This window comes from Silurus meridionalis, chromosome 22 (assembly GCF_014805685.1).
Source record: "Silurus meridionalis isolate SWU-2019-XX chromosome 22, ASM1480568v1, whole genome shotgun sequence".
Classification (NCBI taxonomy): domain Eukaryota; kingdom Metazoa; phylum Chordata; class Actinopteri; order Siluriformes; family Siluridae; genus Silurus; species Silurus meridionalis.
In genome coordinates, this window is record NC_060905.1 from 1,610,713 (window position 1) to 1,628,644 (window position 17,932).

The following is a 17,932-nucleotide window of genomic DNA, read 5'->3' on the forward strand; positions in this document are numbered from 1 at the left end:
TAAACCAGCCCTCAATCAGAGCACCTGTTCTAGAAAACAAATCCACACACTCTGACCAATCAGGATCCAGAAATCGTTGTGGGTTTAAATAATACATGGTGTAAAGTGAAGTCTTGCTGTTCTCTGACCCCGAGTGGTGATCAGACGTTCAGGTGCGTGTGGTGTGTTCAGTACGTATGACATCACTGCTGAATATTTCATGGTCTGTAATTAAAGCCCAGTGCCGCAGAGAGGAGACTAAAAGCTGCGTAGATCATTACAGCATGCCATCATCTTCCACTAGCTCTGCTGGAAATGATGGCCGAAACCCGACACTGATCCCATCACGGCGTACTGGCAGTAACCGGGTGCTGTTCTGCAAAGCCCAGACGTCACAGGCATTACAGCAGCATGCTTGAGGACAGCTCGAGTGCTGGGATCAAGGTTGGGATTCTGATCAGGGGTTTCAGCATGTGATCCGTAATTTACAGAGAAGAGGAGAAGAGAAAAGTCTGGAGTGTTTTGTGGGTTTTGAGAGACACCTGCATGTTCCTTTAGTTTCCATACACCAAGCTTCTTTGACCAAACAAATCAAGCAATGTCCAGATGTTTCACTTTATTACCATTGGAAAATCCTCCCTCAGCATGAAGAACAGCTTCACACACTCTCAGCATCCGGACACTTTGTTTCTCTAAACGTTCAGATGAAATATTTTGCTGTGTCTCTTGTAAAACTCCAAAGATGTTCTTCACTAGATGGAGTTTTTTGTTCATCTCAGAGCAGATCAGTAGAATTAAGGTGCGGTGACTGGGCAGGTGGTTCCATGATAGATATCACTCCAGACGTCTGTCTGCTTTTTAAATAACACATACAGAACTCAGACGTGCGTTTCGGCTCACCGCTTCCAATGAGCCGCAGTCCAGACGGAACTAAAGTGTGGAATATGAGACGTGTTGGTTCACTTTCACTTTCTGGAGCCTTCCCTGCTCCAAAACAACCCCAAACCATTAAACTTCCACCTCCATGTGTGAGTGTGCAGGTGAGGGAGTCTGATCACATCTTCTCTCCTGTTCTCCAGATTACAAGTTCTTCTGATAGAGACAAAAATATCTCATTTGGACTCCACAGAACTTCCTTCCACTCATGCTGTGTGTTTTTTCCTTTTTTACTGAGTTTGTTGCATCAGGGTTATGAAGGTGTCTCAAAAACCATAAGGGATAATAATATAATAATAATTATAATAATAATAATAATTATTATAATAATATAAAAATATAATAATAATATAGTAATATAATAATAATAATAATAATAATAATAATAATAATAATTATAATAATAATAAAATAATAAAAAAAAGCTGCAAGGAGCATTTTAGGGCAATACATTCACAGATGTGCTTCAATCAATCAAAGAAAGCAGAACTATAACTGTAGGTAAAGCGATTCAAGAGCTATCTGTAGTTTAAATTGTAGTGTATATCCTGAGGGATGGTAGAAGGTCTACATTTACATTTACATTTGCGGCATTTAGCAGACGCCCTTATCCAGAGCGACGTACAGAGCGACGTCTAGATGAATCAGTGGGCTGTATGGTGGCGTTGCTGCTGCTGCTGTTACTGCTGTTGTTGTGATGAGTCCTTCTCTTGTTTAGTCTCAGAGTATGGTCCAGAAGATGCCTACCAAGATTTGTTTCAGAGTGAAGGTCACAACTTTTTGTTTACTGGCCCAAATGGTGAACTATTTAGAATATCCGAAATTCTTCTCATCATTTTTGTAAAACTTACTCTGAAGATGTTGTGTGCCAAACTAGGTAATATCTAAGATGGTATAATATACAATCAATTAAATTGGCTTCATATAGCGTGCGGAACTTGTGTTGAATTATGGAGTCCAGTGATACCATGGTTTTTACATCTTAGACACAGGGTTCTAGTTTCTGAACATTAAAGTTCTTTCAACTTTTCAAGGCCCAGTTTTGGCTTGATGGTAGCGCAAGAGCATTTGTAGAACTTCACCCAAAATTGGCCAGAATGTTCCTCAGCTCCTCTCCAATCAGTGTTCCAAGGTCCAGTACCAGAGAGTTCTTTGGGTTGCCATAGACATCAAAAGCAAAAGAAAAAGAAGAGGGAATAAAAAAAGAAAATGTAGAATTACAGTAGCCTTTGTGTTTTCAGCTCTTGGCTTCCTGATGAGTAATAATGTAAATCTTGTACAGTTTAAATGCCCCCCAAATTTAGTTTAAATCATTCAACCAAACCAATAATAGAAATAACAATGGAACAAAGCACAGAAAGTTTTTTTTTGGAAAGTCTTATACAGAATCGTTGATCAGAGCCAAACACTGAGCAGTAGTCAAACACAGGCGTTCGCAAACAGACCAAATTCAGATCCAAAGCAAATGTGATCAGCATGTTGTAGGACAGAACACAAGCCTCAGACACGAACGATAGAGTTGGCAAGACGTTACACAGACGAGTGCTGGTCGTTCATGAAAGATTCCATCGTTCTGAACAAGTTTTTTATGTGACTCAGAAGAATGAGTCATCTCAAAATATGATTCGTTCATTTTGTGCTTGGTGCGCTTGAGCGAAGCATCGTAAAATCTCTGCAGGTCATGTACAGGAAACAGAATCGAGAAGTTCAACTATCTGCTTACTGAATATGTGACATTTTATTTTATTTCTGATCAAAGGAACGAAATAAACTAATTGATTAAAATAAAGATTTGTTCATTGCAAAGATCCGAGTCACTGAAATGATCTGATCTCCCCATCACTAATGCAGACTGAATGTTCCCCGGCCCTGTGTGGCTTTTTTCTACTGATATTATTTATTTGTAACCAGGAAGTTTGATGTTTGATGAGTCATTAAAAATGTGTTGTTTTCAGGGGAGAAACCCTCTACTGGCTTGGAGGGGTAATGACCTGGTAGGATGTGACTAATACCGTTATTCAACAACAACAACAACAACAACAACAACAACAATAATAATAATACTAATAATAATAATAATAATAATAATAATAATAATAATAATAATAATAATACTGAAGCAGGCAAAATTGTAGAAATTACATACCTGGCAACCTGGATGACCAGTAACTGTTTGGAGTGGCAAATATATGTTATTATTTTTAGGTCTCAGGGTTTGATTGTGTTTGGGATCTGACTTCATAACCTTCTCCAGAAGGTTCTAGTGGAAGACTAAACAGCTCCCACATTTCCTTTCTGTGAGCTCACATTAGCATCACTTCCTTTTTATTGTCATGGTGGACAGGAAGACACGAAACCTCGGAGGAGCGGCTGCCATTCAGTCAGAGATTAGAGGATCTCTTTTAGTCACACCTACTGAAAAAAATCTAATAAAATATAGAAAAATTAAAATAATAGTTATTCTATTATAATAGAAATAATAAATTATTTCTTTATTTAATTGTTATCATTTTATTTACAGTGAATTTTATGTTATATTTGTTTGGGTTATGGCTATTAATTAATTAATTAATTAATTTGTTTGTTTGTTTGTAGTTAGGATAGATTGACAGTGTGTGCGTTTTGCAAAGTAGAGACCCTGAAAATAATAGAAACAGTGTGTGTGTGTGTGTGTGTGTGTGTGTGTGTGTGTGTGTGTGTTGGGTTTGTGTTGGGAGCACCATGTATGACGTGGCGTTTGAGCCTCTAAGAATAAAGTCTAATCCCATTATTGTAACACATGAAGAAGGAGGAGCGACCATACGGAGCTGCAGAGAAACCGGAGGAAGCCAAACCCTTAGCAGGGCCTCGTTCCTCTCAGGTTAGGGGTCAGATTGGATGTGTAACGATGAGCGTGGGAAGAGAAATTCGTCTGCGATGTGCATCAGGATCGTGACACCAAAGCAAATCAGCTTTCTTGAAATCCCGCCGAGGTTCGTAAGGAGACGGTGTGGAGAGAAGAGAAGACGAAGGCGGATTATAGGCAATAGCTTTAGATTGGATGTGTTGAAATCGTGCGCATGAGGAACAGAGCGGCATCGTGTCTGAGTGATGAGAAGAAACGTAAGGCTGCATTTCCTGTGATTTTCATGCTTCGGACTCACCACAGAGATTTCTGCATGTTGTGTGAGGTGTCTCAGAGCTACACTGTTACTTCAACTATTACACTTTATACACCTGAGCATTTCTCATGTAGTCTCCATTTGCTCGTATTATAAGCTCCACTCTTCTAGAATGATGTTCCACTAGTTTTGTGGAGATTTGTGGATATTCATTCAGCCACAAGGGTGTTAGATAAGTCAGTTACTACAGGATGTAGGTGAGGAGGTGAGGAGGCCTGGGGTGCAGTCAATAGGGTTTATCGCTCTTTAGCAGGAGAGGCGTTTCAGCACCACAGTTTGCATGAACAGTTCTGCTTTTAAGCCTCAACAATGATGGAACTGTAATGACTGGACATTCAGTGTTGAGGATGAAGATGAGGTTTCCTTTTGAGTCTGGTTTCTCTCAAGACTTCTTCCGAACACCATCTCAGGGAATCTTTCCTTCACCCCAGTCGCCACACCGTTGCTCATTAGGAAAAAACATATAGGCACTAAACTGATACATTCTTTTATACATCTTTATAACCTCTTTATTACTGTTCATCTGCTTTAGAACAAAATCCTGTCTGAAAGTAGACCACTACTTAAAATGGGTTCAGAACATAGAAGATCGATTCGATTGAAAGACAAATAAGAGTGTTATGACTTTATAATAACTTTATGCCTCCATATTTTATTTATATTTATATTTTGGATTGTAATAATACATTTTCATTGCACAATTCACAACATCTGTTTATAGCAATTTTTACAAGATTTCTGATTTAAATATACTCCCATATCAGGGAGAAGAGAAGAAAACAAACAAACAAACAAACAAACAAACAAACAAACAAAAAACTTCAAGTTTCTCTTGAAATGATCTTCCATTTATACAGAAACTATTTAGTAAAGAAAGGGGGGTATAGATGCGATCTCTAAAACTAAACATAAAACATAGGAGTCATATACTCAATTCATATAGACCAAAAGTCAGCAAATATGTATTTTTTTTGTTATTCACACAAAATGTAATTGTCTCCATAGTAAATATACTTTTCACAACGTCATTCTGACCCTGTATTTGTGGCCGATTAGGTTTGTACCAGCATCAAGTAACGGCTTTTTTACATGAAGCAAACATTTTTCTGAACATATATTTGTTCTTTTTCTCCAAGAAATCCATTAAACATATAAAGACCTTTAAAACTGTAGTCAACTGAAATGTTTTAAATCTTCTCTAATACATTATGTATCTCTGTCCAAAAACTTCTGACATTAGGGCATCCGCAAAATATGTGAAAGTGGTTTGTGAGCCACAACAATTTGAGTTGCCTAGAAGTTTATTTTTATGTTTCGGAAAAACAGAAGGAACAGTATTTCTCCAATAGTTCAGAATATAAAGAAAAAAAGTGTACGAAATCAAAAACAGGTAGTTACGATTCTTTACGATTCTTACGTGGACGATAGCGATGTGACAAAATTGTAAAAACATTTACGATTCTGCGCGGCAGACAAACGTAGCAGTGTAAATATGAGGTACGATACGATTATTTTTTCTGTTTTTTTTTCAAAGTGTTTTCAGGTCAAATTTGACATATTTACAAATGTTTTACAATTTCACCTCTATCTATACTGTGTAGTTTATGCATTACAGTACTATAAATTGCTCTGTTCTGTTAAATGGTGTACTGTAATTAGTTAAATAATGAACACTACAGTGCACTACCCCACACTGTTCACCATTCAGACTCCTGAGCAGACTAGGCCATGCCACACTTACTATAGTTTCAACATACAATGGCATCAGAACGCATCTCCATTGTAACCCGGGACTAGCTGTAAGTGTACAGCATCAAATATTCAAACTCCACCTTTAACAAATTTGGCCACACCCCCTACACGTGAGCTCCAGAGATCATGTATAGAGATGGAAGGAACATGCAGAAGATAAGTGGTGATCTACTGTATATATCTGTACTATACTTTACTATATTATACTTGTGTGTGTGTGTGTGTGTGTGTGTGTGTGTGTGTGTGTGTGTGTGTGTGTGTGTGTGTTTTATCCACAGGAGATATGGACGGCCACTGGTGGGATTATGCGTCTTGGCATAACGAGTCCTCGTCTGTGTCTATGGTGAGGTGTTTAATCATCTGTGTCCTCACGTCCCCTCATCGCTCTTCTTCACCCATGTACACATTTTTTAACTCTTCTTCTCTTCTTCTATCATGTCGCTCGTTTGGTTCCTTTTTCACTTTAAAAGAAACACTGCAATGACTTTGTCCCACTGAGGAACCTGTGTAGGCTTGAGATAGAACCTTGCAGCACTTTGTCTTTCTATCAGAGAGGATTCTGGGAGCTAAAGAGCCTCCAAATAGAAGAGTCTTATATTTGAGGAACATCATAAGCTCGATGTGTCCTTGTTTTTCCAGCTGCTGCTGTTACTAATCTCTCTGACACACCGTATATCAGATGTCTGTCTGTCTGTCTGTCTGTCTGTCTGTCTGTCTGTCTGTCTGTCTGTCAATCTATCTATCTATCTATCTATCTATCTATCTATCTATCTATCTATCTATCTATCTATCTATCTGTCTGTCTGTCTGTCTGTCTGTCTGTCTGTCTGTCTGTCTGTCTGTCTGTCTGTCTATCTATCTATCTGTCTGTCTGTCTGTCTGTCTGTCTGTCTGTCTGTCTATCTATCTATCTATCTATCTATCTATCTATCTATCTATCTATCTATCATCTATCTATCTATCTATCTATCTATCTATCTATTAAGCGTGTAAAAGTGGTGTCATGTCTGTGCCTCTGCAGCACCCGGTGACGTGGCAGCCGTCCAAAGATGGAGATCGGTTAATCGGGAGGATTTTACTGAACAAGCGGATGAAGGACGGCACGGTGCCCCGAGACACGGGAGCTCTTCTGGGCCTCAAGGTAACTTCACACATCTCCCCTTTATATCAGGATCCGAATCAGAGCTTTATTGCCAAGTATTTTTGCACTTACAAGGAATTTGTTTTCATGACAAAAGCTTCCAGTTGCACATTTCTTTAAATAAATTAAACAATTAAATTAAATTAAATTAAATTAAATTAAATTAAATTAAATTAAATTAAATTAAATTAAATTAAATTAAATTAACACCTGGTATTGCACATTTTAATTAAGAAATATAAACAAAAATAAAATAAAAATAAAATAAATAAATAAAAAGTAAGTAAACTGTTTTATTGCACAGAAAAATACCTAAATAAAACCATAAAAATGTAGAATTGCATATTTAGATTTTTATTGCACAATGGCGAAAGCATTTAAGTGTTCATGAGGTAGATTGCCTGGAGGAAGACACGTCTTTGTGCCTGTCTGTCCTGGTGTTCGGTGCTCTGTAGCACTGGCCAGACGGCAAAAGTTCAAAAAGTATATGGCTGAAATGTGAGGGATCCAGAGTGATATTCGGAGCCGTTTTTCTCTCATGATGTACATTATATTAACAAAAAGTTTGTGGTCACCTGGTCATAAGTTTGGTATGTGCTTTTCAAGCATTGCATTCCACATCTAGTCCCAATTTACTCTTCTAAATTTCCTCCACTCTTCTGAGAAGATGTTCCACTAGATTCTGGAGTGTGCTTATTGATATTTGTGTTCATCAGTCACGAGGGTGTTAGTAAAGGCAGGTAGTGATGTAGGTGAGGAGACCTGGGGTGCAGTCAGCGTTCACATTCATCCCAAAGGTGTTCAGTAGAGTTTGAATCTCTATAGCAGGACACTCAAGATCTTTCTCTCCAATCCATGTAAAGCAGATCTTTATGGAGATGGCTTTGTGCACAGGGGCATTGCCATGATGGAACAGGTTTGGCTTTCCAAGTTTGAGTGAATGCAAAATTTTATTGTACTGCATCCAAAGACGTCCGGTATGATTGTGTGTCTCCAGCTTTGTGGTAACAGTTTGGAGAAGAATCACATATAGAAGGAAGGTTCAGGTGTCCCAATACTTTTGTCCATATAATGTGTACAGTTCTTGAAGGGTGGGCAGGGAAGCACCAATAATCCTTTCAGTCTCCCGGACCGTCCCCTGTGGTCTTCTGATTTCAGAGAAATCTGTACATTTTAGTTCTGATCTATTCTTGATGTATTATAATCCTTTATACACGATATCATCAAAAGTTTGTGTATTCCTGACAATTAGATTGGCGTGTGCTTCATGAACATATTCCACATTCAGTTCACATTGAGCTGCCAAAGAGCCACTGAGGTTTGGGTTTCTGCTAAGTTTTGTGAAGAACCACGTATGGCAAAAAAAAAAAGGAAAGAAAAATCAGATGTCCCAAAACTTTTGGCCTGATAGTGTTATCTGGATAGCCCAGCATTATTTTACCCCCTGTCCTAGACGTGTGTATCAGTCATTAGTATTTTACCCCCTGTCCTAGACGTGTGTATCAGTCATTAGTATTTTACCCCCTGTCCCAGACGTGTATCAGTCATTAGTATTTTACCCCTGTCCCAGACCTGTGTATCAGTCATTAGTATTTTACCCCTGTCCCAGACGTGTGTATCAGTCATTAGTATTTTACCCCTGTCCCAGACGTGTATCAGTCATTAGTATTTTACCCCCTGTCCCAGACGTGTGTATCAGTCATTAGTATTTTACCCCCTGTCCCAGACGTGTGTATCAGTCATTAGTATTTTACCCCCTGTCCCAGACGTGTGTATCAGTCATTAGTATTTTACCCCTGTCCCAGGACGTGTGTATCAGTCATTAGTATTTTACCCCTGTCCCAGACGTGTGTATCAGTCATTAGTATTTTACCCCTGTCCCAGGCGTGTGTATCAGTCATTAGTATTTTACCCCCTGTCCCAGACGTGTGTATCAGTCATTAGTATTTTACCCCCTGTCCCAGACGTGTGTATCAGTCATTAGTATTTTACCCCCTGTCCCAGACGTGTGTATCAGTCATTAGCATTTTTGTTTTGTTTCTGTAATGTCACGTTTTTTTTCCTCAGGTGGTTGGAGGGAAAATGACTGAATCTGGTCAGCTTTGTGCTTTTATTACCAAAGTGAAAAGAGGAAGCTTAGCAGATACAGTTGGCCATCTCCGACCAGGTACACACACACACACACACACGCATACACACACACACACACACATGCATACACATGCACACGCACACACACCAAATTTTAATAAGAAAACTTCACCAAAAATTTGCTAATTAATAAACTCAGTTCAGTCCTGCCTCTCTCTCTCTCTCTCTCTCTCTCTCTCTCTCTCTCTCTCTCTCTGTCTCTGTCTCTCTCTCTCTTTCTTTCTCTCTCTCTCTCTCTCTCTCTCTGTCTCTCTCTCTTTCTCTCTCTTTCTCTGTCTCTCTCTCTCTCTCTCTCTCTTTCTCTCTGCAGGTGATCAGGTTCTCGAGTGGAACGGCAGGGTTCTTCAGGGAGCCACGTTTAAGGAAGTTTATAATATTATTCTTGATTCCAAACCTGAGCCTCAGGTTGAGCTTCTGGTCTCGCGGCCCATTGGGTGAGTCTCGATTTACTTTTCTCTCTTAGAGTTTAATCCTGTATATGAATTTACTCTGTATTACTGTATTTACTATACTCCTCTATTGCATTAATGTCCTCTCTCACAAAATACTCCTGTCTCATACTGTATAAAGTAGTTCTGAACTTTATTTCCATATTATATTAATGTTCTCTTTTGAAATATGCTCCTATATAAATATATATATAAAATACTGACTTATACTCTACTCTACTCTACTCCTGTTTTACATTCCTGTAATCTGTCATATACTCCTGTATAATATTAAAATAGAATATAGTTCAGGATTAAAATACTCTGTTATTGTGTACTCCTGTATTATATTATATATGTGTTATATCTCTTGCATAATTGAATATGGGTGTGTATTATAATATAGTCCTGTAGTAAACTATTCTGGCCCTGTATTATAGACATATAACACACTCCTGTGCTATTAAATCTCTGGGGTGTAATACAGTATAGAATGCATTATAAACATATAGTCCTTTATTACTATAATCTACTCAGGTATTATACTAACACCAGCCCATATGCACGATTGATATAATATGCGTTCTGTTCTGATGTTTTTTCCTGTGCAGTGATGTACCCAGGATATCCGACAGCACACACGGACAGCTTGAATCCAGTGAGTGTTCGTAATCCAGGAATCGTCCTTAATGCTGCTGGAAGACTCAGATTTTGCCGTAAAATCTTTTCTCTCCCTGCGCTCACAGGTTCGAGCTCGTTCGAATCGCAGAAGATGGGTCCGTCCATATCCGTCACATCTCCCATGAGTCCCGGCGTGCTCCGTGATGCTCCTCAGCATCTGTCCGGACAACTCTCAGTGAGTTCCCATCACTCAAAAAAAACTAACCTACACAGATCTTTATCAAGTTATTACTTTTATTTTTCATAAATATTCACTATACAGCCAAAGGTTTGTGGACGCCTGACTATAAGATTGCTATTTGCTCTATATACAGTATATATATATAAAATATTAATCTTACCTTATTTTTATACTTTTTAGATATACTTATACTTTTAATATACTTTTATAATTTATACTTTATTTTATTTTTATTTATTCTAATTTACTTTCTTTTATCTTTATATTGTATTTCTATTTTTCATGTTTACATGTTGGACAGTCGTAAAAACCTAATTTGAATTAATGAAATTGAGATTTGTGTCAGATTTTTGTGGGAATTTATGAAATTTTGTGAGAGATTTGTGTGACATTTGTTGTGAGAATTTGTGAGATTTGTGTGAGAATTTGTAAAATTTTGTGTGAGATGTTTGAGATTTGGGAGATTTTGTGTGAGATTTTGTGAGATTTTGTGAGAATTGAGTAAGAATTTGTGAGATTTTGTGTGAAATTTATGTAAGATTTTGTGAGATTTGTGTGAGATGTTTGAAATTTGTGTGAGATTTTTGAGATATTGTGTGAGATTTTGTGAGATGTTTGAGATTTGTGAGATTCTGTGTAAGATTTTGTGAGATTTGTGTGAGAATTGTGTGAGAATTTGTGAGATTTTGTGTGAAATTTATGTAAGATTTTGTGTGAGATTTTGTGAGATTTTGTGTGAGATTTGTGTGAGAAGTTGTGTGAGATTTTGTGAGATTTGTGTGAGATTTCGTGTGAGATTTGTGTAAGAATTTTGTTAGATTTTGTGTGAGATTTGTGAGATTTTGTGTGAGATTTGTGTGAGATTTGTGTGAGATTTGAGACAAACCACATATGGCTAAAAAGCAGGGTGTCCCAATACTTTTGGCGATATAGTGTATATACATAGACTTTTTTTATTCCTTCAGTAATAATAAACAGGTTTGAACGGGCTTTTACAAGAGAACCCCAACCCCAAACGTACAGTATAATGTTGTGGATTTGTTCTTTATTTTAATATTTAAATGATTAAGATTCACAGTGCAGCTCATATGTTTTGGCACCCTGTATATGGAAAGTACTAATATTTGTTAAAACACGATGCCTGGCGTATATTAAATATTATATAATGATATTTTGTAGCTGTCATATTTTTGTGATTGTTTTGTAAAATTTAATAGTTTTTTTTTGTCACTTTAGTGCTCTGGATGTTTCAGATGTAAGATTCTGTGTTATTGCGGTGCTGCGCTTCTTCATAGGAGTCTTTATTCTTTATTTTTAATAAGGAAGATTTTATACAAAAATATATAGTAAAAAGAAAATGTACATATCCTTTTTTTTTTTTTTAATAAAGGCTTTAGGTCACACTGTAAACTTTTATATAATAATAACAATAAGCATAATCTTATAATAATAAGTATTAATTATAGTAAACAGAGTATAGGTATAACAGAATGTAGAATTCTATAATGATAATTAATATTGCATAATATAAATTATATAATAAATGCTTTTTAACATTTAAACAGAAGGTCCTATCAATTGTTGGCATGAAGACAAAGCTAGATATGGAATAGAATGAAGTTGGAGTTAAAAATAACAAATAATAATAGTAAAAGTTAAAGAAAAAATCATTCCGATTGTTCAGAAATTGTTTGTTTGCAGTTCGTCTGGCACTGTGACGTCTCGGGTCTGTATCAAAGTCTGTGTTTATGATAGAAATGGAGGTGAAATCTCCTCTCAGTTGTGTGGGATTTGATATATAAGCATTTGGTTTAGTTTTATGGCATTTTTTTCTTTTTCTTTGTTAATTTTGCTTACCCAGAGTCCATGCCTTAATAGAAGAACAACGCCTTTTGTCCCTAGGGTCCAGGTAACGGCACCGGTCTGACTGACTGATACACACTTTTCCCCCCTATGACTCCTTTCTCTTCCTTTTTACGATATTTGGAAAATGCATAGCAGGAAAATGAGAGCATTTCAAATCTCTGATCTTCATTTCCCTCCGTTCCTTTTATAACTACTAGCTCATATCCATAGAAATCTCTTTTTTTTTCTCCATACTTAATATGATCATTTTTAACATATTAAACTCCATCTTGCTCAGGGTCTGGAAGAACCTGCATGATTTACTGACCTGCACTGAGGAGTTTAAAGAGACAAACAGCAGTTTTCAACATTGCAATGTTTGTTGTTTTTCATATTAGGAGTACTCTCTATTTAACAAAGTCTCTTTAAATGGTTCGATGGATTCAGACTTGCCATGGGACAGAAACGACTTCTTTTCTTTGCAATCTGAAACAGGATTTTTCTTTACGTCTCCTCTATTTGTAGGTCTGTAAAATACACCAGCTATTTCTACAATGTTAAGTATACAAATGAAGTACCACCGATTCTCACAACTTTAAGATACAGTACTATCTTCTTTCCCACACTTTGGGATTTTACCTTATTTCTATATTTTTAATTTACTACCATATTTTTAGGAAAATATTACATTATTCCATTTTTCAGGACACTAAAATACTGCATTATTTTCAGGAATATGAGATACTACTATATTTACTGTATTATTTTATTATTATATTTTATATTACTATATATTATATCTGAAATAGGACTTAATTATTAGGAATATGAGATACTACTATATTCTCAGTATTATAAAATACTACTATATTTTCAGGACTATGACTTAATTATTAGTAATATAAGATACTACTATATATTCAGGACTATAAGATATTACATTATTTTCAGGACGATAAGATACTACCATATTGTACTCAGATTTATAGACTCTTAATATACATACAATTGCATGTATATTATAATTTTCTAGATTATACAGTATATAAAATAGTATAGTGTATAAGACAGAAAAATTAAGCCAACCTTCACACACCTTCACACACTTCATTAACTGATGAAGGCAAAGTCGCGATTCAGTGCATGTTAAGCAATAAGTGCTGAATATTTCTCAGTGAATAAAGTGCCGCTTATACTCCAGAAAATAATGTATATGAAATTTCCTGAAACAGCACGTTAGTTTAACAGAAGAGAAAACTTTTTTCACGTTGCAATGAGAAGATTGCTGTAAAGTCCCATTGTTCAACATGAACTTGCATTTTCCAATGAAGACCTGGCTGTTGCTCCAGAGCCCAAAAATGAAATGAACAAATTGTACCTATAGAAATGAAACGTCTCTTTTATAACGACATTCGAAATCAAATTTCCAGACTTTTACATGCAAACACACCTGAAGCCTGTTTCTCTGAATGAGAACGATCATTTTATTAAGTGTGAAAAGTCTATTTTTGATGTAACTGTCAAAAGCTGTTCACATGGAAGAGCAATTTGGGTTGATTTCACAGGACAAAAATTCAGTGGTACAATTTGTTTGCACTGTATTTCCTTCCCCTTGACCTTTTTTTTGACGTTTGAAAGCAGTCTGGATGGTTCTAGTTTGTACAGAATGCATACTCTTGCTTTGCTGCATGCATTAGTTCTGGACTATTTTTAGAGCTTTGTTCACTCCAGATTCCTATATAGAGTATAGAATATAGAGTCATGCTCCTTTTAGCTTTAGAGGTTTGTTACAAAGGACGGGCAGATTCCTGCAAAATCTACACATTAGTCCAATCGTGACGCCTCTCAGATGCCCGCTCAACATCAGGAACCTTAGAGCGAGCTTCCTTCAGGTTTTTGCCCCTTCTTTAAAGTTCTGTATTTCTTTCTGTGGAAAGAAGGCTGGAGTTTACTCATAGTGATTGTATGAGTAAATAAAGCATGAGTAGATTCTTAAGACTTTCAAAGCCCTTTCCAAATGTCGGCTCCTTCCACAAAAAAGATTTTGTCTCTCATGCACCCTATTCAAGTATTTTGTTATTTTAAAAAAAAATGTATATTTTGAAAAGTTTCCTTTTATTTTGAGCTTTTCCTTTTGCTGGTCTTGTTTTTATACCATTAAGTTGGACTGCCAGGCTTTGAAACTGTCTCTAGAGTGAGTTTAGGCCACCAGAAAGACTAAGATATGGAACCAAGGTTTTGCTAGCTCACAGGTTTTCCAGTTTTGTGCCTTGAGCCTCCATGTACTACACATGAGTTATGAGTTGTGTTAGATTGGACTGTTTCCTATTGCTGATCCTCTATAGGTTTTTACAATAAATTTAGCTGCAGATATCTGTTTTAAGACTTAAAAATCCGATCTGATTGTGCACTCCAAAGCCACACCTGGCCAAGGAGCAGAACGTTTTGAAAAGACAGTCAAGGATCCCATATTATTGGTTTGACTCAATGTTTCTATCAGTGAAACACTAATAACTTCAATAATGATGAAACTACACTAAATATTAGGGGTGTAACTGTTCATATTATATTCAAATTGCAAAACATTAAATTGCTTTTCATTTTTTTATTAACAAAGTTTATTATGATAAACATTTGTTACATTTTGAAAACAATTTCAAATAAAATGCCTTATTGGTTAAATAATATATAAAATAATATTTTATAAAAATAAAATAGAATAAATCAAATGAATTATCGCTACTATCACTATTATCGCATTATTATCGAATCCATAACGCTAGCGTTAGCCGCTAGCCACTTCCTGGTTACACTGGCGCTATGGATTCTTTAATGTTTTTATGCATGTGCAAAACAAATCATATTTCCAGTATGGAGTGAGCAGCCACAGTGACACTGCGCTAACTCTAGTTTTGTTTTTATACCCCTGACATTGTTGTGTATGTTTTGAAGTTTAATAACGATAATAAAAAATTAGCTTAAAGTGCGAGGTGAAGACTAAACAAACTTGCGGTTCACCACTTAATAGGATCCTGAGGGAATTTAGATTTTAACATTGTTCCGCACATAAAAAGGATTGCAATTGGTGCACATGTGCACTTAACTATAAGCCTTGTACCGAGACATTTCGGTAAGAATACGTGCACCGTTACACCCCTACTAAGTGTGAGAACACCTGACTATAAGATTGGTATGTGCTGTTTAAACATTGCATGTTCTTATAGTAACCCTGACTCTTCTGAGATGTTCCACTAGATTTTGTGAAGATTTTTTAAGCCACAAGGGTGTCAGTAAAGACAGATCTCTAACCCTAGACCTAGTAGAAAGTCATAAACCCATAGTAAATTAGCTCCATGTGGGTAATTAGGGTCTGTAAGTTCCTATAGAAAGCCATGGTATGCATGCGGTGTCTTATCTGGTAGAAGAGCCTCCGAGTTCTGCCTCCAACCAAAGACATGTTAATTGACCTCTGCTTTCTTTAAAGGTTAAGCTGTGGTACGACAAAGTGGGCCACCAACTCATCGTCACCATTCTAGGCGCCAAAGACCTGCCGGGTCGAGAGGATGGGCGTCCCAGGAACCCCTACGTCAAAATCTATTTCCTTCCTGACAGAAGGTGCAGAGTTTGAGTTCTTTAGATGGTAACATTTATGCTAAAATACGTCTTAAGGAATGACCAGGTTGAATAGCAGCACGGCTGCTGATGGTTTATACTTTCGGATGCTAAACATTCTCCCTGTCTGAATTCCTGTTCAGTGATAAAAGCAAGAGAAGAACGAAAACAGTGAAGAAGTCGCTGGAACCTAAGTGGAGCCAGACGTTCATGTACTCGCCCGTGCACAGGCGCGAGTTCAGGGAGAGAATGCTGGAGATCACGCTGTGGGACCAGGCACGGGTTCGGGAGGAGGAGAGCGAGTTCCTTGGAGAGGTCAGTAGAGTAAAAGGGTTTAGTATGAAGCAAAGATGTGATGGTAGAAAATAGAAAAATGGGTGCAGTGTGAAGGTAGTGTATGAGGGTACAGTATGCAGGTACTGTGTGAAGGTGGGGTATGAGGGTGCAGTATGCAGGTACAGTGTGAAGGTAGGGTATAAGGGTACAGTATGTGGGTGCAGTGTGAAGGTAGGGTATGAGGGAGCAGTATGTGGGTGCAGTGTGAAGGTAGGGTATGAGGATACAGTATATGGGTGCAGTGTGTAGGTAGGGTATGAGGGTGCAGTATATGGGTGCAGTGTGAAGGTAGGGTCTGAGGTGCAGTATAAGGGTGCAGTGTGAAGGTAGTGTATGAGGGTGCAGTGTATGGGTGCAAGTGTGTAGGTAGGGTATGAGGGTGCAGTATTTGGGTGCAGTGTGTAGGTAGGGTACGAGGATACAGTATATGAGTGCAGTGTGTAGGTAGGGTATGAGGGTGCAGTATATGGGTGTAGTGTGAAGGTAGGGCACGAGGGTACAGTATATGGGTGCAGTGTGTAGGTAGGGTATGAGGGTGCAGTATATGGGTGTAGTGTGAAGGTAGGGTATGAGGGTGCAGTATATGGGTGTAGTGTGAAGGTAGGGTCTGAGGGTGCAGTATAAGGGTGCAGTGTGAAGGTAGGGTATGAGGGTGCAGTGTATGGGTGCAGTGTGTAGGTAGGGTATGAGGTACAGTATATGGGTGCAGTGTGTAGGTAGGGTATGAGGGTGCAGTATATGGGTGTAGTGTGAAGGTAGGGTCTGAGGGTGCAGCATAAGGGTGCAGTGTGAAGGTAGGGTATGAGGTGCAGTGTATGGGTGCAGTGTGGGTAGGGTATGAGGTACAGTATATGTGTGCCGTGTAAAGGTAGTGTTTGAGGGTACAGTATATGGGAGTGTGAAAGTTGGGGACATGGGTACAGTATATGTGTGCCGTGTAAAGGTAGTGTTTGAGGGTACAGTATATGGGAGTGTGAAAATTGGGTATGTGGGTACAGTATATAGTGCAGTGTGAAGGTATTGTATGAGGGTACAGTATATGGGAGTGTGAAAATTGGGTATGTGGGTACAGTATATAGTGCAGTGTGAAGGTATTGTATGAGGGTACAGTATATGGGTGCAGTGTGAAGTTAGAGTATGAGGGTATATGGAATTGACAGTAAGAGGACTGTATGAGGGTCCAGAACGTGTAAAGGGTATGAGAATACTGAATGAGGGTATGGTATATCACATGCATTAAAAGAGTATGGAGTATGAGAGTACAGTATCAGGGGGTACTTCAGGTTCAGGCATGACGGTTTATTATGCTACAGTAAGTGGGTAACGTATGTAATGAGGATGTTTTGAGGATGCAGTACGAGAGACACATGATCTCAATGGCTGTGTGTGTGTTTGTGTGCAGATTTTAATCGAGCTGGAGACGGCCCTGTTGGACGATCAGCCTCACTGGTATAAACTCCAAACCCATGATGTTTCCTCCATGCCACTGCCCAACCCTTCACCGTACATGCAGAGACGCTTCATCCAGGGAGAGAGTCCAACACGGAGACTGCAGAGTATGCATACACATACACACACGCACATGCACACACACATCTATACACACACACAACGACACACACACACACACTATATGCACTCTAATAGACTCCAGTGATGTGATGTACAGTACCCTGATGTGACACGTGCTTTAACTTGTAAATGTCATTCTGGTTTCTTTGTACTTCAC

General features: G+C 37.9%; 1 protein-coding gene across 1 annotated transcript in view; it reads left to right on the forward strand.

Moving 5' to 3' along the window:
- Window positions 1-17,932, forward strand: part of rims2b (regulating synaptic membrane exocytosis 2b) — a 79,115-nt gene that overhangs the window by 27,226 nt on the left and 33,957 nt on the right. Inside the window, exons 6-15 of the mRNA XM_046834500.1 lie at window positions 6,107-6,171; window positions 6,850-6,969; window positions 9,037-9,136; window positions 9,431-9,554; window positions 10,160-10,206; window positions 10,295-10,404; window positions 12,272-12,319; window positions 15,740-15,870; window positions 16,011-16,182; window positions 17,606-17,759. Coding sequence (XP_046690456.1) covers window positions 6,107-6,171; window positions 6,850-6,969; window positions 9,037-9,136; window positions 9,431-9,554; window positions 10,160-10,206; window positions 10,295-10,404; window positions 12,272-12,319; window positions 15,740-15,870; window positions 16,011-16,182; window positions 17,606-17,759 — 1,071 coding nt within the window. The remainder of the gene's footprint in view (window positions 1-6,106; window positions 6,172-6,849; window positions 6,970-9,036; window positions 9,137-9,430; window positions 9,555-10,159; window positions 10,207-10,294; window positions 10,405-12,271; window positions 12,320-15,739; window positions 15,871-16,010; window positions 16,183-17,605; window positions 17,760-17,932) is intronic.